The following is a 20,765-nucleotide window of genomic DNA, read 5'->3' on the forward strand; positions in this document are numbered from 1 at the left end:
GAAGTGCAATACCACAGGGGGGAGATTTCTCGAGTGCTCAATCAGTCTTCCATCTCGTGTGCTGCCGGGTTGGCACGTTGGCTCAGATCAGCGGGGACCAACGCACACCCGACGCACGACACTGGCTGAGGTTGCTGCAAACACTTCCGCCGAGGCCCCTGTCACCTTCACGTTACGCGAGTACGCGCGAGCGTGACCGGCTGCCATGTTCGGTGTGTGTATTCTGTAATGTGCAGCAAAACGGTGTCAAACTGCCAAGCCCGCCAAGTGCGCTGGACCTTCGCAATGACGATGAGTACTACCGGCCTTTCTCAGTTGGATCTGCACAGACAACTGCTGTATTTGGGTTGAGCGGTGAGACAAGATGATACGGTGACGGGCAGGGCCTGCAGGCCATGTGAGTGTATTGGAGGTGAGCTGTTGGTTAGTGCGAATGAGCTCTCGATCAATCGCAAGAATGGTGATGATGGCAACGATTGCAACAGGCGGGTGGTCGCCTGTCCTGTCTATCGGCGACCACGGACATTGACGATGTCTCTAGTCAAGACGCTTCGTTGATCTTCGCTGCGAGTGAAGACTTTAAAAATGTCATGCCTGCCGAAGCTCTCAACGGGTATTTCGTCTTGTTCAATGGTCGCCGTCCTGTCGATGGGTGATCCATGATGGTGACTCTTTCCAGACTTGCGGCAGGGAACAACAGCCCATGTGTCAGACGTTGGCGGGTTGTGAGTGGCTGCTTGCCGGCGACTACCAATGGCGCGCGCGCGGCGAAGAGGTGTCCAGAGGAAATCCCTAATTTGTGTGGCTTGCAGCAATGCCAAGACCAGAGGGCCAGGGAGAGCGTCCTTTCGGTCCATGTGGCGCACAGCAAGTCGTCGGGCTCGGCATGGTCAAAGTCCGCGATACCGCTCGACTGTCTGCTCACAAATCACACGGCGTTGCTTCTGCGAGCGCTGCTGCATCCGCCCGCCGGTCGTCTGACTTGCTGTGTAAGCAGGTAATATAGGTAATCAATCCTCAACTCCGCCGAGCGAATGTATCTGTCGCACGCATGACCGAGATGGTAACCATCGCAACCACATCCCACATGCTTATCTGATGTTCTCCGCGCACCGAGTCGGGCTAGGCGCGGCCCAAGCTCGACGATTCGCATCTTGCAGCGAGGGGCAGTCAGTCAGTCTCTGTTTCGCATTCGGTGTGTGCCGCGGATGTACTGAGTGCAACGGCGTCTTTTCGATTGGCGGGCATGCAAGTTAGCGGGGGAGAGACGACCCCTAAGCATGGACCGTTTGGGGGATTGGCGCGGGATGCGAAAAGTGATGCGAGAAGGATGCGATATCACGAGAGTTTTGGAATCTGATTCCGTCGCGGTATGAAGGGGTAACATTGGCGATGAAGACGTTGGAGGGGTTTTCTCAATTTAGTCTAGATGCTGCTGCCCCTCTGCCGTGGCCGCAGGACCTCAGGCGCAGAGTGTTTCGCTGCAGTCAACCCTCGTTGTTGCATGTGCAGCGCACCGGCCGCATTCCCATCAACCGTCAACGTGATGGTGCCTATCGTCCCATCAATTGACGACCGTGTCGTCCGTGTACCCGTCTCATCTGTCGGTCGGCTTTGAGACTCACCACGGTCGAGAATATCGCACCTTATTGGGTGGTGACGAGCGTATAACTGCGTATCCGCGTATCTGCACCTCGCGTATACGCACAAAGCGAGATTGAGCTTGTCGCCCGGCGGGAGATGGGCGTAGAGTCGGCCAACGGTAAAACGGAGCAGGCTTCTTGGCCGACACCGACAAGAGCGGACAGCGGCGTCCAGACGTTCGTGGTTGGGCGGAGGGCGGTCGCGCGGGAAACAACTGGACCCCGGGATTAAGCGAAAAAAACAATTTTTCCCTCCGCAAGCGGGCAAGCGGACAAGCGGGCCAGAAAAAAAGAAGAAAAAAAAGGCCTGAAAATTAGGTGGAAAATTTATGACGACAGTGGGGAACCAAACATGCGATGGATGGATTGGGTCGATGGTCGACCTCGGGCGAGGTTGGGAGCCTGCACCTTGGGTCCAGGAACATCGTCCGCCAGGTGGGTGGAGACGCGAAAAAAAAGAAGATGAAGTCAACCGGCAGCTCGTAGTGGGGCTGGAAGGGCTCGCCCGAGGTGGTCGAGGTACCGGTACTTCAGACGCCGAGCGATCCGAGTTTAGGGCCCTGCAGCAGCCACCCAGCTACGGGAACACACAGCTGGAGCGAGCTGGCTGCAGTGGGCAACTAAATCGCCAGCGGCCAGTGGCTTGCCTCGCTTTTGCTCGCATTCGCCGGCTAACGAGTATTTTGGTGGGCGAACACGCGGACACTTGCGGCGGGCTGCGACTGGTCTGTCCCCTGGTGGGCGCTAAGACAAAGAGTCGTCGTCACCGCAGTCCCAATCATTTCGCATACGGCGTATCCAGTTCGAGTTCGACTGCCAGTTGGCTCCCTCTAATCCATCTTTGCACGAATACACGTACCGCACTGCAGGAGAGTCTGGGGGTCCCGCCGGCTGACCGCTGCAAACTGCAACACGCAAGGCGGTAAAGAGAGGCTGTGGCGCTTGTTATTGTTGATAGACTTGACAGACGTTATTGCATCATGACCTGTAGTTGAGATGGCATTCTCTGTCGCGCTTGTTGAATCATCAAGGGTGATGCCACCTCACAGAGCCTCGATGATGCCGGCAAGCCGCGCGAAAGGGGCTAGCAACAAACAACAAAAGAGTGTTTTTCTGCCCCCCCTTTCAAGCCGTGCTGACTGTCGGTCGGACCGGAGTCCAGGAGCCGTCCGCACTTGAGCCTCGGTGCCGGTGACGGCGGACGATCGATTAGATAAGTGTACCGGCACTGCAGCACTGGCTTTCACGCTGGCGTTGGCGTTGGCTCTGGCTTGGAAGTGTGCTTCTAGGGCGGTTGGGCTTGAAGCCATTGCAAGCCACTGACTTCAAGCCCCATTTTGACAGCGACGCTCTGTAACGCCTCTCGTCAGGCCACCCAAGGGCACATCGCAACGGGCTGCCCGACCATCCGCATCGTACAATTCTTTCTTGTGACTGACTCCACGATGGCGCTGCTGAGTTGACCCAATGACTCCGTGAGGGCAGCGATTCGATTGGGGCCCGAAAGCGAGATTCGCGTCCACACCAGGCCTAATTCCCGAATGTTTCCATGATCACCCGCTTCCGTCGACCCGTCGTCGTACCGGCGCCGGCAGGTGGACAGCCAGCCTCGCGGTTGACGCAGCGTAATCCGCAGTCCTGCGATCCAGTCCGCAGCGCATAGTATTGTCCAGGTTGTTTGTTCGGTACTGCAGCAGCGACGGGACGGGGGACGACGGAGGCTGACGAGTTGGGGACGACGATAATCTTAGAATCGGGTGAGTGGCAGCTGTTTCACCGAAATGATTTTATTTCAGGGGCCGCAAAGGAAGAGACGTCAGTGTGATTTCTTTCTTCTTCAGTTGCTGAGAGTGCGACGTATTGACCGGGGATGTCAAACAAGATTGTTGGGAACAGGGGGTCTGGGTCAATTGGGTCGGTGGTCAGCCCTGTAGACCAGACCAGACCGGCCATCATCATCAGCACGCGACAGCCATCCTGTGTGTCGTGTGGGCGTAATTTAGGTGCACTGCAAACTCCGATGGCCGATGGTGACCGATGGATGGACTGGGGCCGGGGGTGGACTTTGCGGGTTTGGCGACGGACGAGACGAAGCTGGTCGGCCTGTTAGATTCTGCGACGGTTAGTGAAAGAAAAGACAAGACAAAAGACGAACCCATCGATGCGGGTAAAACAAGTGCAAACAAGCAAAAAGCGCAATTTCAACGTCGTCAGCTAGGAAGCATCTGCAGCTTCTAGATCAACTGATGCGATCCACAACGGAGATGTTCCGTGGCGTAAAAGGTTGTGCGCGACAATACAACACGCGATACGCCGTGGGATATTGGTCGGGAGAGAGACAGTGAAGGAAAAAAAAAAATCTCTGGGAAAAAATGGATCATGAGTCCGTCCCGGCGTCACCAAGATTCCTTTGACCGGGGCGGACTCGTCGGTGCTGGCCGTGGCGTCCTGCAAAGTCGCATCATCACGTAAGGCGGGTTGGGTTGGGCAGGCCGCAGACCAGAGGAACACTGAAGGGGAGGGAGGGACGGGTTGACGGGGTGGATACGCGCCTTCCGATCAGTGCATTGAGCATCCCTGCCCTCTGGCTGCTGTTTCTTTCCAATGAGCCCGTGCGTCCGTGATTCACTAAGCAAGTACCTTCTAGCCCCGCCTTTTGGATCAAGAACCTGTCCAAGTACCTGTACCCGACCCGCAGCATCCGAGCGTCCTGGGCCTGCCTCTCTGACCTCAATGTGACTGTCGTGTGCGACTTTTCGCCTTTTCGCAGGTGAGGTGCAGGTGGTTGCAGGCAGCTCCGGCCCCCAAAAGTCACAAGCTGTCGCTGTCAGACACGGACAAAAGACACACGAGACTCCATGCTGCAGCCACTCAGTCAGTCATGATGCCGTCCGTCTCTGACTGAAGTCCCGAAAGATCGCCGGTGAGATCCAGCAAGCCGGCGCGCTTTATTGGGGGAAACAACGCAGCAAGCAACGTACACCTTGTCGCAGCGTTCCTGAATACGGTAAACGAGACGAGGGCGAGGGCGAGGCGCGACAAGGCGCGGTGAACTTGGCATCTGCCTTGCCATCCTTCGCAGCAGCAGAAAGCCTCACAAAGACGAGAATCATAGGCTGCTGAGCGCTGGCCGTTGGAGACGGATCGTGGAGCATGAGGTGCAAGCCGCACCGCTGAGGGGGCCACAGCAGAAAGAGACGGACAGTGAACACACTCAGCAGAGAGAAAAAAGAACGGGTACGACCCAAGGTTTGACGCCATGTACCCGCCAAGAAAGGCAGGTTCAGGGTCCCCCCGAATGAATCAACTCAGCATCATAGCTCCATCTTCATTCGATTCCGACACCCAATCCCGCCAGCGTCCCGCCAGTCCCAGCGCTCCCACGCGCCGTAGCGGACCACCCCCCCTGCCCGGCTCTGGGTTTGGTCAGCTGCGTAGGGGAAGAGCACCAGTGACCTCCCACAAAAAGGTACATTCGACATGCGCGCGCAAAGTACCTGTCCACCCCTATCACACCCAAAAGCTCTCGGCCTCTGACAAGCACCCCGGTCCCCGCCGCTTCCGTAGGCCGGCTTGGTCTGTCTTGGTCACCTCTCCGCCGTCTCTTGGTGTCTTGGTACCTCGACGCAACTCTGGACGCCCAACTCTCTCAACACCCACACCCCCGGGGAGTAGAGTACGCTGCTCGGCCGGCCTCCTTGACCCTGCCCTGTCCTCCAAGTCCCCCAAGTCTCGTCTGCTCTATTCCGTCCTTTGCCTTGCACTTAACCTACTTTGCCTTACCCTGCCGCCGTGCCCGTCCCTTCCGCTGCCTCATCGTACATATGAATTCAGTCATCCACACTCACAGTAACTTTGTCGCCTGTCTCATTCTCTTTTGACCTCTTCCTCCCCTCCCTCTCTAAATCCTCTCGCCTGCCTTCCTCTGCCCGTCCGTTGGTTCAACAGCTCCCTCCCTTCGGCGGACATTCTTCACCACGAATAGAGGATTAGGAATTTGGGAAATACGTACACGTCGATATCTGTTGGGTTGGGACATGACGTAGCGGGAAACCACACAGGAATCATCGCCCACTAAGGAAAAAACCGTGCTGGATGTTTGGGTTTTAGTCGGACAACCACGAACAGACACCTGGGAGACCTCTTCACCTCTTGGGTCCCCAGTCACCTACTTCCTCCCGCCACTCCGTCTTCGCCTTCTCACTTCTTCCCGACATCCTTCGACCTGAGCAACCAGCATGCGCGACTTCGCCAGCTTCCTCCAAGGGAAGCCCACTCTTCCGTCCCTGTGGACCGGCAACATCAACTTCGCAAAACTCAACCCCATACCGCACCGATACCGATCCAACCGAGCAAAGAGGAATCAGAAGAAGCGCGCCAGCGGCCCCGAGGATGTTGTATCTCTGCAAAAGTCCCTCAACCCTCTCGAGACCCTGTCAAAGTTGAGGAATCACAAGTGGAGACTACTCGACTTGCAGTACATCATCCTCGTCGCCCTCATCGTCTTCTCCCTCTGTATCACGCCCTCAGCGCCCTTGATTAAGACCGCCGCCGTCGCTGGTGGTCTCCTTCTCCTCACCGTTCCTCTCACCAGCCAGTTCTTCTTTCCTGGATTGAGCATATGGGCCTACCTCATTTATTTCTTTTGTAGCCGGTAAGTTACTTCAAGCATTTGTCGAGGGTGAAGCTAATTGGAATAGCTTCATTGATGCGAAATACCGTCCCCACATCTGGGTGCGCGTCCTTCCCGCCCTCGAGAACGTCCTCTATGGCGCGAACCTGTCCAACATCCTGTCCGCCCACACCCACCCCGTTCTCGATATCCTCGCGTGGATTCCTTACGGCCTGGGCCACTTCGGTGCCCCCTTCGTCTGCGCCGCCTTCCTCTTCTTCTTCGCCGCCCCCAAGACCCTCCCGGTCTTCGCCAAGTGCTTCGGCTGGCTGAACGTCCTTGGCGTTACAATCCAGCTCGTCTTCCCCTGCACTCCTCCGTGGTACGAGAACGAGCACGGCCTGGCTCCCGCTGCGTATGGCATGTCTGGCTCCCCTGCCGGTCTGGCCAGAATTGACGCCATTTTGGGCATTGACATGTACACGACGAGCTTCAGCACCGCCCCCGTGCCCTTCGGCGCCTTCCCCTCCCTGCACGCCGCTGACGCCGTTATCGAGGCGCTCTTCCTGAGCTACTGCTTCCCCCGCTTCCGCCCTCTCTTTTGCCTGTACGTCGGCTGGATTTGGTGGGCAACCATGTACCTCAACCACCACTACGCCGTCGACCTGGTTGGCGGATCCCTCCTCTCCGCCGGCATCTTTTACTACGCCAAGTCCCGATTCCTGCCTCAGCAGCAGGCCGACAAAAAGAACCGTTGGGAGTACGACTACGTCGAGATTGGCGAGCAAACCAAGATTTGGGACGAGGAATATGGCCGCATGTACAACATGGGTTACCTCCAACGCCGTACCAGCTCCGATAGCGACGAGTGGACCGTTGGTAGCACCTCGAGTTACAGCTCTTCAAGTCGGGGCAGCGGCAGCCTGAGCCCCGCACTTTCCGAAGAGTCCGGCCGCAGCATTTTCAGCATCGAGATCAAGCCCAACGCAGACCGATACGAGATTCCTCAGCTGAAGGAAATCGCTGTCAGGTAGCGCAGGACTCGATCAACTCTTTTTTACACTTTTCTTTTCTATTCTCATCAGCACTTTTACGATTCAAAACGGATACCACTTTGAATTACCTGTACCATTTGCATCAGCAGCACAGCAACGGCGCAATCGTGGTATTTTGTAAATGACGGAACAGCCGGAGACCAAAAAGCATCTCGACAGGCTTGGATAGGGTAACGGCCGCATCATCACGACCAGCAGAAGAAGACCCAAGGAGTCGATTTGGGGCGCACACGGAATGGGGAAACTGGGAGAGATAGACCCCCGTACATATAATGTGTTCAATGTTGAGATGGTCTCTCGCGAGGGAGGTTCCATCAGGAGTTCGGCCAGTTGGGAGCCGGACCCGAAGTAATGCGGATGGAGGAAAGACAAGAGGAGAGCATACCACCTGTAGAGGTATCTGAGCAGTCGCTACTGAAGTAGTTGATGATGAGGAAGACATCAAAAATAATACGAGACAAATTCTCGAAACACAAGTTCCCATATCGAGTGATGTTGAACAAAGTGCCGTCGATCCGGCACATTTCCCCAGGGTAATCCCTCGCAGTGGCTTGATGCGGGTGATCCATAGTCCCGCACAGCCACGCCACATCGACGCCCATCCCACACAGACGCTTTCCCGCCGTCAGAGGACGAACAGCCGTAAAAGCAAGAGCCGCACTAGAGGTGACGACAAAATCCCGACCGTGTGGCTTGGCCCCCCGCGCCGACAGGGATTTCTTGGCATGGTTCTCGGCGGCGCGGGGCCGGGGCGGAACATGGGTCTTTTCATGTCTAATTTCCAACGACCGCGGTGCCGCGTGCCGATGATGGATACGGTGGGAGATGAGGCGGTGAGTGTACGGCAGGCTGAGGTAAGGTTAAGGCCAGCTGGGGGTGCTTGCTTGACTTGATCGGGAAGGGGGAAAGAGAGAAGAGGGAAATTTGGCTGTTGGTTTGCGTTGCTGTTGGTGCGGATATACGGCATTTGATGCTTTGGTTTTTGTGCATCTGGATGCGGGTATAATTGTGTCATATCGAGAAGTGTGAGCAATGAGGTAGAGAAACAAGAAAGAGACGAACCGAGCATGTTGAAGAGATCATCGTTCTCGTTCTCGTCGTCGCTCTCGGTAGGTTCCTGTGTTAGTTCGTCTGGCGTCATTTGTGCCCGTGGTGTTCTTTGGTCATCAAGGCCATCTACGGATGCTTCCCTCAACCAGAAATTTCGCTACGAGTGTTTACATCGTCATTTCAAGCATCTCCAGTGGACTACCTTCGCCGTAGTCATGTCCCTGCAAATGTTTGCTGCTCACTATCACCCATAAAATCACTAATCCACAATTAAATCATTGGTCATTCATTGACTGTGAAGCTACCTAGCTAACAAAAAGCTCTTCTCGAGCGTTACCTCCCTCCTTCATCTGCTGCTTTTCCGAAACCTAAAACGCCCCAAAGCAAGGAAAAAAGAGGTATATACTCTGACAACTGTATAAGCAAGTCGCGGGATATTCATGTCTGAATACCCAGAAAGCAAGTGAGAGGCCGATATGAGCAGATAGGGCCATGCTATTTCCACCGAAAACCCAGAAAGATACCCAGGAAATGCCGGACAAAAGAGGATGCTGACTGACGCTGCTGAAATATCCGATGTGCATTATTCACAGGGGAAAACGACCAGAGTGGGACTTGGACCGGGGACGCTGTCCGGGCTTGGGTGCCTTCTAGTACTTGGGCGCGGGAACGGGCGTCTCCTTCTTGTCCGACTTGGACTTGCGCTTGGTCTTCTCCTTGGGCGTCTCCGCGGCGGCAGGCGAAGCCATCTTCACGCCAGGCGTGGGAATGGGCACAATCGATTGGCGCTTGGGGGGCTGAATAGGGGTCTCCTTGGTCTTCTTCGAGCTCTTGGACTTGGTCGACTGAGGAGTCGAGGTGGGAGCCGGGCTGCCGAGGCTGGAGAAGGAGAAGCCGGCCTTGGGAATAGTGGGAGGCAGGATGGCAGTCTCTGTCTTTGCCTTTTTGGCCTTCTTCTCGGCGGACAAGGTCTCCTGCTCCAACTGAGCGGAAGCAGAATCTTGGTCGTCCTCGGAGGAGTGCTTGCGCTTCGACGACTTGGGGGTGGCCGCGGCCTTCTTCGGCTCAGGCTTGGGGTTGGAGCCAACACTCGAGATCGACTCGATGCTATCGCGTCGCTTCTTGCTGCTCTTCTTCTCCTTCTTGGAGGTAAGGGGCTGAGAGTTGGGCACCTCGATGATGGTGGACTGAGAGTTTTGGGCGGGTTCGCTGGCCGTCTTGGACTTCTTCTCCTTCTTGGAGGTCTTCTTGGCCTTGGGAGTGGGCTCGTCAATGTCCATGGCGTCTTGCGACTTGGCAGCCTGCTTGGACTTCTTGGAGCTGGACACTGCGGGGGCCGCGGTCATCTCGACGTCGCTCTCGTCGGACGAGGCATCCACTCCGATGTTACCCATGGGGGTATCGTCAGTGATACCGATGGGACGGAATCGCGCGGTCAGGTTCGGGGGTTGGGGTCGGACGGCGCTCGGCTCGATAGCGCGCGTGTTCACACGGGGGTCGCCGCCGGGCAGCTGCGTGACGCGCTTGAAGTGGAGGACGTTGTCAACCTTGTGAGGAGCTGCATGTTGTTAGTGAAGTTCGACGGAGCTGAATAGTCCTAACGTACCTGGTTCATAGCGGGCTCCCTTCTTGTTGGGAATGATCAGCTGGATCGACGTGCTTCCATCATCCTGATTGACAGTGTAGTCCTCCGAGTTGTGCTTGAAGATTGGCTGCCCCTTCTTGACCTTATCCATAGGGATCTCAAGCTTCTCGATGACGTTGATTGGGACGGAAGCAGGGGCGGTAAAGTACCAGAGCTGCTTGCCATCGACCTTGGCCTTGGCGAAGAAGTCGACCATGTCCTTTCCGTCCTCATCGCCCTGAGCCTTTCTGAGGATGAAGTCCTTTCCAACGAAGCCAGGGACACTGAGCTCCTTGCCAGTGCGTTGAGTAACAACCGCAACAGGCTCCTCTGCCTCATCGTCGGAGTCGGAGTCAGAGCTGCCGTCCTTATCGGAGCTGGATTCCTCTTCACTGCTGGACTCCTTGTCGCTAGACTCCTCTTCGCTCGAGCTTTCGCTAGAGCTGGTGGAAGCGGCCTTGGTCAACTTGGTGCCATTGACAGCAGGCTTAGCTGCTGGCTTGGCCGCGGGCTTGCTCGTCTCCTCGGCTTCGCTCTCCGACTCGCTCTCCGACTCGGAGGAGCTGCTGCTGGCGGCCTTCTCAACCGCCTTCGCCTTCTCGGGCACCTTCTGGGCCGGCTTCTTGTTGGACTCGCTATCGCTGTCGCTGGAGTCGGAGTCCGAGTCGGACTGCTCCTCGGCTTCGGCAGAGGAAGACTCGTCTTCAGAGGAGCTCTCGGGTCTCGTAGGCTTCTTCTTGGTAGCATTGGCCTTCGCGGACGAGGCGGTGCGCTCGACGTCGCTATCGGCAACCTCATCGTCCTTGCCACGCTTGGCCTTCTTCAGGGGAGTGTCGGCAGACTTCTTGGGAGAGACATGGCCATTGATGCTAGCCAGAAAGCCTGGGGATGGCTCGTCATCGCTATCGCTGTCGGCGCTGGACGATTCGGAGTCGGAGTCGTCTGCACGAGGGTCGAACTTCTTGTCGGCCTTGGGCTTGGCGGTCTTGGTGAACTTGCCCTTGGTCTGGGCGGGTTCCTTGCTGCCTGCCTCGAGCAGCGCGTTCAGCGAGTGAACTCCGTCGAGCTTGCGCGGTGCCATTGTGCCAGGGCTGGGTTCGAAAATCGGACGCGGGGCGAACGTGACCTTTTTCGAGGGCGTGATGGGAGACTTGGACTTGAGCGCGACAGGAATTTTTTGAGAGGCTTCAGAAATTCTGGTAGGGGTGGCACGGGCCAGCGGGGCGTTGGCAGTGGCAGGGCGATGCGCCTGCGCCTGAGTGGTGGGCGCGCCGGATCCACTGCCGAACGCCTTTGGGGAGCGCGAGAAGCTGGGCGGTGCTGGAGAGAAGGCGCGCAAAAAGGATTTTCCATCATCATCGACAATCTCCTGCTTGATCTCCTGCTTGATGGGCGTGCGATCTCTGCGCTGCGAACCTCCACTGCGGTGTCCGTCCGATTTTCTACCCATCGTTGCGATTGACAGCGTGGCTTGTGCTGGTTGTGTGTGTTGTGTTGGGTTTGGTGGTGGGCAAGAGCAAAAAGTCTGAGTGAGTTGCGACAGGAAGGTTGAGATCGAAGTGTGGTGAAGAGAAAAGAAAGCTGACCTTCTGTCGGCGAAAGTAGATTTCTAAGATAAAGCTGGGCTGCAAGAGCAGCTGCCTGTCCTTCACCCGACGGGCTCTTGCCTTTTAACTCAGGTGATTGCCTCTACCGGTGAAAGACAGCTGGGTTGGAACTGAGCGGCTCAAGACCCAAACAAGGCCTCCTCAACGTTCTACTTGTAGACAAGAGAGCCATCACAGTGGTCAACTGAAATTGGTGTTTTTTGTGATTTCTTACCTGTACCATTTGAAGCCATCATGGCCACCCCAAAGAGACGCAAGCTTGAGACCTCTGAAGGGTCTAGACGTGAGTATTGCTAAGCAGCACTACAAACCCCTTTCGACGCCATCTCCCGCTGACGCTCATAAAGCAATGAGCGCTTTTGCTCTGAGGCAGCAACTTCTTGCGGCCAGCCCATCTTTGTCGCCAGCTCCGCAGTCCGAGCCGGCTCCTGAGTCCCAGGCGTCCACTCCCACCCCTGGGCGATCTCCGGCCAGAACGAGGCCACCCAAGAGGACGGGGAACGCCGAAAGAGCAGAGGAGCCTTTGCAGCAGCAGGTTGCAGTGTCTGGCAGCCCGAAAGGTCAAGCTGGCGATGGTTCGAGGTATGTAGATGATTCCGCAAATCCAAACCTGCTCGCTGACATTCCTAGCGGCCTGGACGCTGAGGCACCTGCAAAGCCAATACCTCAGCAATTTTCGACGTTTAGGCCAAACAAAAGCAACTCGCGTAAACACGCTGGGGGAATCCTAGAATTGAATTTGAAAGATAGCGAGGCAAGTTCCCCCTTTCTAGACGCATCGCGCCAATACTAACTTTGCCAGCGTTTCTTGGTTCTAGGAAGCTACGGAATCAAGGTCATTAGCGGCGAAGTCACAGTTGCCGGAGCTACCATACGGCCGACAGACGGAATTCAATGGGTTCACGCGCCTCATTGCCACGGCATACCGGTGGTTCGCTGCTCCGATGAGACGACCCTAGAGCTCCATCCGCACCCTCAAGCTGCCAGCCTCCGCAAGCTCGAACGACTTTCACCACTTTTCAGAAGTCTTTGGAACGAACCAGAAGAAACCAAGTCGAGCAAGAAACGGGCTGCCGTGGACACATACAAGATTGTTAGTTTCGTACGCTAGACTCCTACGCAGCAATGCTAACATGATTAGATCTGCACTGCCGATGACGCCCCTAAACGGGCCCTGATCCAAGACCTGCGCTCCCTTCCTGCATGGAACAAGAAACTGGCGGGTCTCGCAAAGATTAAACAAGATCCGGCTCTAAGCGTTATGCTTTGTGGTCCGAAATCGTCTGGAAAATCGACGTTTGGCCGGATACTTAGCAACCGCCTTCTGACCACTCCCGGACAGCGACGCGTCGCTCGTTCGGTGGCCATCCTCGACCTCGATCCTGGACAGCCAGAGTACACTCCTGCAGGCACAATAGCCTTGGTTCAGATCAGAGAGCCCAACTTGGGCCCGTCATTCACGCACGTTGCAACAGATGAGCAAGCTGTATCAATTATTAGATGTCACTCCATTGCGTCCGTCTCTCCAGCATCAGACCCAGAGTTGTATCTGGAATGCGCCCTGGATCTATACTCTCACTACCAAAGCACTTGTCAAGGCTTGCCCTTGATCATTAACACACCTGGCTGGGTTCTGGGAACAGGTCTCGACCTCTTGACCGAACTTGCTTCCAGCTTCAAACCGACCGAAGTCATTTACATGTCGGAAGACGGTCCTAGAGAGAGCGTCGAGGGCCTTCGGGCGGTTTGTAAAGCAAATTTGAGCACGCTTCCCTCTCAGCAGTCAGAGTTTACTTCCAGAACAGCAGCCCACTTGCGGGCAATGCAGGCTTTGGCCTACTTCCATACGAGAAGGTCGGCGCCGAACCTGATAACGTGGGACCCAACACCACTAACAACATCACCGCCCTTGTTGGTCAACTATAAGGGGAGAAATCGCGGGATACTTGGTGTTATTAGTTACGAATATCAGCCGCCCCCCGAGCTGCTGACGGAAACCATTAATGGATCCATAATGTGTCTGGTCGAGACCGTAGACCCCAAGGCATTCGGTCGTCTGAGAGGGAGCATCAAGGGCGAGGAAATGGACGTAGATGACGCAGAGTCATCTGCAAAGTTGGAAGAGTTGGTATCAAGAACCACGGAAGGTGTTCCATACATCCCAAATTCGGATGCCCAGACGTTGGACCCTCGGCACTCTCAAACTCTCGGTCTTGTTCTACTCCGAGGCATCGACACAAAAGCGGGTGCCCTACAGATGCTAACCCCAATTCCGTTGGAGCGTATCATGGCCGCTAAAGAAGCTGGTCATCAACTAGTGCTGATTCACGGAAAGCTCGACTCGCCTGGTTGGGCTTACACAGAAGACTTGTACTATCAGTCGTTTGGCAGCAATGATGCCGACAAGGACGATACTGTGGAGGTAATGGACGAGGACACGGAGCGTGATGATTCAGATAAGGAGCCCGAGAACCCTCACTTGGCTGGCGATGTCAACGGCATTCCGTGGATCGAAGTGCTCCAGGGTCATGAGAAGCGCCCTGTTGGATCACGAGTCTGGAGAGTGCGGCGCGATCTCGGCCGCGGTGCAGATTAACGATAGACGCAATGATTGAAACCCTTGGGATTATTTCCCGAAGACCAACATGATTATTTCGGCGTTGGCATTCAGTCGCCATCCTCGTCTGTGGTGCCCTCACTGTTATTGCACTTCCCGAACTCTTTGCTCCTAGTGGCCACCGCCATCTACCATCCATCCTATTCGGCGGACCGTCACAGCTTTCCGGAATTATACATAAATCCGCCTGTCCTTTAGCGAGGGAAAACCACATATCCCCGCTCAGCGAGGCCGCTCAGCGGGCCGATCCGAAGGATGACTGAGGACGAAGGCAACGTCCTGGATACTCGCAGGACGGTAGTGTAATCTTTAGATGCCGCTATGTAAGCGGCCAAGTCATACGCCAATGCCATCCAGACCGGCGAGCTGCATACCCTGCCATGCCTTCTGCCATGCGTCCTGCCACTTAGGGTCTCGTTATTACACATCGACGCTAGTCCCTGCATCAATTTACCTTCAGCAAACCCCACATCATATGACGTCCGTGGTCGTCAAAGTAGGAAATTTCCCCAATTCTGCCCCTCCACTTCGGCCCCTCTTCCCTTTGTCATGCTTTCTCATCGCTTATTTCCCCAAACTCTACCCCAACAAACGGCAGTTTGCTGCGGCCCGCCACGCCGACGACGCATGCTTTCGTGGGAGCTAAGACTCCCCGTTTTCCAGCATGGCTCAAAACGGCCCAAGTGACGAGCTTTGTCTCTTTGTTCAAACTCAGCTTGGACTGTCTTTGTCCAGGTGCCTGACTACACTGCATTGTTTCTGCCTGCTTGATGTTCCAGCTGCCCCTGATCCAACATGACGGAGCTGCCAGAGTCTGAGGTTGATGTTCTCATCATCGGCGCTGGCCCTGCAGGGCTGATGTTGGCGCTGTGGTTGGCGAGACTGGGCGTCAAGGCGCGCATCGTGGACAAGCGGACGGCCAAGATCTACTCTGGCCAGGCAGATGGGTACGATGTCTTTGATGCGCATGATATAACTTGGGTCTAACTGATGTGGTAGCTTTCAAGTGAGGTCTCTCGAGATCTTGGATAGCTTCGGCGTTGCAGAACGCGTGTGGAAAGAAGCGAACCGCATGCTAGGTGGGTCACTTATATAAATGTTCCGATACATACGCTGACATCGTGCAGAGGTCTGCTTCTGGAATAATGACGAAAACGGTAGAATCTGCCGCAGCGCCCAAGCAGTCAACACCATTCCGGGGCTCTCCCGCTTCACCGAGTCTGTTCTTCACCAGGGTCGCATAGAGCAGTTCTTCCTAGATGGGATTCGAGAGTCGTACGCCTCAGACGAGGAAGCGCTGCGCGTAGAGCGCATGGTCATTCCCACATCGCTCGAGATTGACGAGAGCAAGGCCGAAGACCCGGATGCGCATCCTGTGACTGTCACGTTGCGGCACTTGACCGAGGAGGAAGCGACGCCAACACAGATGCTGAGTAATCTCAGCGATGGCATCTTCAGGAGCAACCTTGCGGACGACGATGTGGGCGACATCTTGGCCAAGTCAAAGAGTCGCGAGGCAAGGGATGAGATTGTGAGGGCAAAGTACGTTGTCGGCTGCGATGGTGCCCATTCGTGGACGAGGAAGACTCTAGGAAAAGACTTTAAGATGAAGGGTGAGACGACGGATGCTATTTGGTGAGTATGTTACTTTGTGGATGAGGTCCGAAGCTGACATGTTGCAGGGGCGTTATGGACATCGTACCCATCACCGACTTTCGTACGTTTGGCTCGAGTAGAATTGAGATGTATTTAGCTAACGCTTGACAGCCGATATCAGATTCCGAACGATGATCCACAGCACCTCCGGCGCCCTCATGATTATTCCCCGCGAGAACCGGATGGTCCGACTCTACATTCAGCTGAAGGAGGTCTCTGCAGGCGGTGGTCGGGTCGACAGGTCTCAGATCACTCCCGATTTTATCTTCAAGTCTGCTCAGAAGATCTTCAGCCCGTACAAGTTAGAGTACCACTACTGTGATTGGTAATGACTGGCAGTCCTCAATGTAGATGAAGTGCTGACTGTCCTCAGGTGGACGGCCTACCAGATCGGCCAAAGAACTGGTGACCACTTTAGCAAGCTCAACCGCGTTTTCCTCGCTGGAGGTCAGTCGACCCATTCTCGCTATCATGAGACGCCCGCTAATAAGATCAGACGCCGTTCACACTCACTCTCCGAAGGCTGGCCAGGGTATGAATATTTCCATGCAAGACAGCTACAATCTCGGCTGGAAGATTGGTCTCGTATGCAAAAACATTATCCCCCGTGAGATCCTGTCGTCGTATGAGCTCGAGCGCAAGAAGATCGCAAAGGACCTTATCGCCTTTGACGGCAAGTTTTCAAAGCTGTTTACTGGTCGACCGGCGAAGGACATTATGGATGAGACGGGTGTTTCATCAGAGGAGTTCCAGAAGGCTTTCCACACTAGCAGGATGGTATGTTACCTCTCTGATATTTGTGGTTCAAGCTCACCGTTTTAGTTCACCACTGGCGTCGGCGTCAACTATCAACCGACCGTCCTCGTTGCGAAGGGTCCCGAAGAAGATTCCGAAGGCGACAACGATCTCAAGAAGAGCACCGCCAAGAGCACACAATCCCTTGCCACAAACTGCAAACTAGGTCAACGGTTCCCCTCATACAAAGTCATCCGCCAGTCAGATGCACGCCTCTGGGAACTCCACCACAAACTTCCCTCGAACGGCCGATTCCGGCTCGTCGTCTTTGGCGGCGACATCTCTCAACAGGCCCAGCGCGACACGGTCAACGCTCTCGGTGCCTGGCTCACCACCTACCTCCCGAAGCTGCCCACCATGAAACTCACGCCTGGCTCAGACCCTCACAGCGGATCTATGAAGTTCAAGACGGACGAGGATCCTTCCATCGTGGATGTCTTGCTGGTACATACCGCGCCGCGGGATCAAGTTGAGCTGTTGAAGGACGTGCATGAGATGTACCATCCATTCGACAGCAAGCTTGGCTGGGACTATGACAAGGTTTACGTCGACGGCAAGACGTTTTATGAGGAGCCGCAGCGAGCGTATGAGAAGTACGGTATCGACGAGACGAAGGGTGCGGTGGTTGGCCTCCGGCCTGATGGATATGTCGGACTCGTTGTCTCGGTTGGACATGACGGCCAACAAGAGATTCAGAACTGGCTCGATGGTATCTTCCAGCGTAGCTAAGAAGCGGGTGTCGTAATGAAGCTACATCAACTCTGTGTCATATTTTAGCGCAGGTTCTCTCAGTATTGATGATACCTCAATGGCCGCAGTCTTCAGCTTCCGGTCCTCTAGTGCAGGTAACTTGAGAGGCGCCTGTTTGATGTGATAGAATTGAATTGTTTGGCCTCCTCCTCGGTGAGAAACCCCAGTTGGCGAGTCACCTTGAAGAGTAACGACTGTCCCCAGTCCGAATCCGTTGACGCCCAGACCTTCCGAGCCGCGCTCTGCATGAACCGTTGATCGAGGGGTGTTGTGCTCGGAGTCGCCTGGAGTACCTGGCGCCGAAGGACCGTCATCGCGTACGTGAAGTTCAGGTACTTGTTACTTGGGCGGTTATTGTTGAGAAAAGTAAGTCTGCGATTATGCAGCTGGTGGGTCGATATGTCATATCTGTACCCATAGAATTCCTTCTCCAGCTCGAAGTCCAGGACGACTACCTTGAGTCCACGCTCCCTGCGCCCGTTGTCATTGACGAAATCGTCTGACACGATGAGAAATCGCCCGGCGCGCCAGGCCTTCTCCAAGTCGCGGTGCATCAACAGTCCGTTAAGTGGGCTATCGAGATGGCCGCCACCACCATGCTCCCCCGTGTCTTTGCCAAAGAGATGACGTGCAGTTGACTCACCCAGGTTGTAATTGGCAACGTGGGCGGCGACGACGCCCCATTGAACTCCCGAGATTGAGCACCTAGGACCATCTTTCTCTTTCCCTCCGCACGGATCGTATATCTCAATCACCCGCTGCCTGAATTTCTGCTGCTCCGCGTTGTCCTCCCTCGTATCGGGCCCCGCCGTGAATCTATGTGTGCGTGTCACTTGGTCAACAAGCCGGTTAATTTGTGCCCTGTCGTTGTCTCGGAGATCCCCCGCGCACTCATCGACGTCCTGGAAGATCCCAATGAGTTGGTTCTTGCCGAACAAGACCAAGGAAAGCTCTTCCTCGCAATTGTAGATATCTTCCTCGAGTCGTTTGAACTGTTCCTGAAAATGGCGGTCTGATAGGCCCGATGTGCCCTCGAGATGGGAAGCTGTGAGGTCCTTGAGCTGCTGTTGTACAGCCGTCATGGCCGCGGTCTTCCTGTCGACAACCCGGCCATATAGTTCGTTCAACCTTTTCCTGCTGGGGTCCCTAAGCCGGCTGTGTGCGTCGTCTCTCGGTGACATCTGACGGGTCTGAGAATTCGCCATGTTGATAGTGGGGTTCGATGATGGTGATGGAAGTCGCATGTTCGAGTAGGAGGAGTTTGAGAGGGCGAGGGAGCCGAGCATCTTATAAGCAACATGGCTAAGAAAAAAAGGGGGCCTTTGTGAAAATTCTGTATCTCCGGACCGGAAAATGAACTCTCTTCGTAATATTGGACGGCTATCAAGGTAAACCTCGAGGTAAATCCCGATGTAAACCTCAATAAAACCTCAAAGGTAACCCCACCGCACAACTTGACCACACGAAGACGAAGACGAAGACGACAGCGGAGATAGTCAAACTGAGAGAGACGGCCTCTGGGACGATAGTCATAACAGTGAGGAAAGTCATGGCCTTTAGTGATAAGAAACATTAGTGAAATTGCTCTGATTAACGTTGCCATGCGCGGACACCCGGGTCCATGTTCGGAAGTCGATATATGAGAAGGAGTTAAGGGTGGCGATGATTATGTTAGATGAGACTAAAAACACAAGTCTAGCTGTAAATCCAGATCCATATTTTGCTGCGCTAGCCCATGCCCATTTCAAAAGATGGAAATCTACCAGTCTGGGAACCAGACAGTAAGGCCAAGTCGCCGTAATGGAAAAAAAGCCCAAGAGGTATGCAGAAGTACTCAAGCGAGCTTTGACAACGGTCGAAGCTAAACTTTGAACAACTGACTAAACCAGTCGTATCACGCACAAATAAAAAAATGCACCCTTGTCGCCGGCCAATTGTCTCAAGAACATCAACGTCAACCGTATTTCCAACCTTGGTCTCATTCTCTTGCCAACGCTTTTTCTTTTGGCCCACGATTCATGTTTGTCGTGTGCCTCCAGGTTGTCGGTTGTCTGGCTTTGGCATACAGAAGGCCAGACGAACGCCTTCTAAGGTCTGGATCAAGGAGGCCGCATGTGGACCCTTTCAGACTCGCAGCAACCGAAAAGGGAGTGTCTCGAGAGGCTACCTCCGGCTTCAGTCTTCTCAGACATCAACCAAAACCGTGAAGCCAGGCGATGGGCACTATCCGTGAACAACAAAGTAAGTGGCGAGAATGCTTGCAACACCTGTGCTTTCCCGAAACTCCGTGGAAAAACTCGACGAAACCCTCTCCGTGGAGACGGCCATCGATAAGAGAACCATCCCGTGTATATTTGTAACCGACTTCGCCTTGGAATAAAATGCAAACACGAGGAGCCAGTTGCAGGTAATCCGAGAGCTCGATAGCTGGGGCTATTGATGGGTGTCCTTGACGGCCAAGCCTGCGAACTCGAAGGTGATGGTAGTGTCGGGGTCAATTACAGCCTTTTAGGCCGCTCTTGAGTCACGGTGGAGAGTTGATCTCCAATGGCTCGATCAGCTTCCGCTTCATGGGCGCTTGCTTGGCGAGGCTTCTCGTGAGCCTGACCGGCGCCAGCTCTTGAAAACAAGGCATCGACCTTAGCTATTGGTGCTCCTATGCCGATGCGGGACTTTTCATCACCAACAGGTCTATCACCGTCGTCTTTCAAGTAGCGTTGCAGATTTGTCTGCGCATTCGACGATCTTTCCGCCGCCGACACGACTTTGCCATCGTCCCCTCTGTGGGAGACGACGATTAGCGATGACGAACGATACCGAGCCGAGACAATACCATGGATGTGGAGGGAGGCGATGACAGGAGCAGGGAAAGGCGGAAAGACCATGGGCCCGATAGTGTTTGTGACTTACGGTGATGATACGGAGCCCTGGTTGCAGGCTGTTGAGTGCGCGTCGGTGTTGGGTTGATTGCCGGCCATCGTGACTGTGACCGGCTCAAAATGCCGCTAGCAGTGGCCGAGTCTCTTTGACGTCACGACAACAAGGCAAGTAATTGGCAAAGGCAATGAAGTCAAGTCGCTGTCGCTGTTTATGTCGTCTATTGGCGGTCGCCGTTGTCGGGTATCGGGTATCAAGGCTCAGGTTGGGATCGGGGCAAAGTAGCTATGCTACTTGGGTAATGGCTCTCGGATATGATTGCTCTGGTTCTGGGACGAAGCCTACGTTATTCCTCGCAGATTTGAACTTCGTTGATTTCGTCGAGCGAGCCTCTGTTAAAGATGGACAGAGAACTAGGGGGCTTGGGTTTGGGCTCGGGACGGAGTAGCTAGGTAAGCGGGCTAGGTAAGGCAGGACTT

General features: G+C 55.0%; 6 protein-coding genes across 6 annotated transcripts; 3 read left to right on the forward strand and 3 right to left on the reverse strand.

The window, feature by feature from the left end:
* Positions 1-5,881: 5,881 nt before the first annotated feature.
* Positions 5,882-7,289, forward strand: aur1 (Inositol phosphorylceramide synthase catalytic subunit aur1; the record flags this gene model as incomplete). Its single annotated transcript, XM_032020968.1, has 2 exons — positions 5,882-6,297; positions 6,344-7,289. 2 exons carry the CDS (start codon positions 5,882-5,884, stop codon positions 7,287-7,289), a joined length of 1,362 nt encoding a protein of 453 aa, XP_031881918.1.
* A 1,721-nt stretch (positions 7,290-9,010) lies between these two features.
* On the reverse strand, positions 9,011-11,434 carry CGGC5_v007924 (uncharacterized protein; the record flags this gene model as incomplete). Its single annotated transcript, XM_032020969.1, has 2 exons — positions 9,011-9,918; positions 9,967-11,434. The coding sequence occupies 2 exons, from the start codon at positions 11,432-11,434 to the stop codon at positions 9,011-9,013; spliced, it is 2,376 nt and encodes a 791-aa protein (XP_031881919.1).
* A 391-nt stretch (positions 11,435-11,825) lies between these two features.
* GRC3 (Polynucleotide 5'-hydroxyl-kinase GRC3) lies at positions 11,826-14,187 on the forward strand (the record flags this gene model as incomplete). Its single annotated transcript, XM_066151930.1, has 5 exons — positions 11,826-11,874; positions 11,939-12,173; positions 12,222-12,298; positions 12,410-12,684; positions 12,733-14,187. The coding sequence occupies 5 exons, from the start codon at positions 11,826-11,828 to the stop codon at positions 14,185-14,187; spliced, it is 2,091 nt and encodes a 696-aa protein (XP_066008651.1).
* Positions 14,188-15,003: 816 nt separating this feature from the next.
* Positions 15,004-17,388, forward strand: PHHY-2 (Phenol hydroxylase; the record flags this gene model as incomplete). The annotated part of the gene is made up of 8 exons (XM_032020971.1): positions 15,004-15,155; positions 15,208-15,287; positions 15,336-15,843; positions 15,891-15,925; positions 15,976-16,189; positions 16,238-16,311; positions 16,361-16,641; positions 16,687-17,388. The coding sequence occupies 8 exons, from the start codon at positions 15,004-15,006 to the stop codon at positions 17,386-17,388; spliced, it is 2,046 nt and encodes a 681-aa protein (XP_031881917.1).
* Positions 17,389-17,495: 107 nt separating this feature from the next.
* On the reverse strand, positions 17,496-18,695 carry CGGC5_v007927 (uncharacterized protein; the record flags this gene model as incomplete). The annotated part of the gene is made up of 1 exon (XM_032020972.1): positions 17,496-18,695. One exon carries the CDS (start codon positions 18,693-18,695, stop codon positions 17,496-17,498), a length of 1,200 nt encoding a protein of 399 aa, XP_031881920.1.
* Positions 18,696-19,907: 1,212 nt separating this feature from the next.
* On the reverse strand, positions 19,908-20,387 carry CGGC5_v007928 (uncharacterized protein; the record flags this gene model as incomplete). Its single annotated transcript, XM_032020973.1, has 2 exons — positions 19,908-20,190; positions 20,320-20,387. The coding sequence occupies 2 exons, from the start codon at positions 20,385-20,387 to the stop codon at positions 19,908-19,910; spliced, it is 351 nt and encodes a 116-aa protein (XP_031881921.1).
* Positions 20,388-20,765: the final 378 nt, after the last annotated feature.

Source organism: Colletotrichum fructicola, assembly GCF_000319635.2.
Source record: "Colletotrichum fructicola Nara gc5 chromosome Unknown KSG_Nara_v1_contig04, whole genome shotgun sequence".
Taxonomy (NCBI): domain Eukaryota; kingdom Fungi; phylum Ascomycota; class Sordariomycetes; order Glomerellales; family Glomerellaceae; genus Colletotrichum; species Colletotrichum fructicola.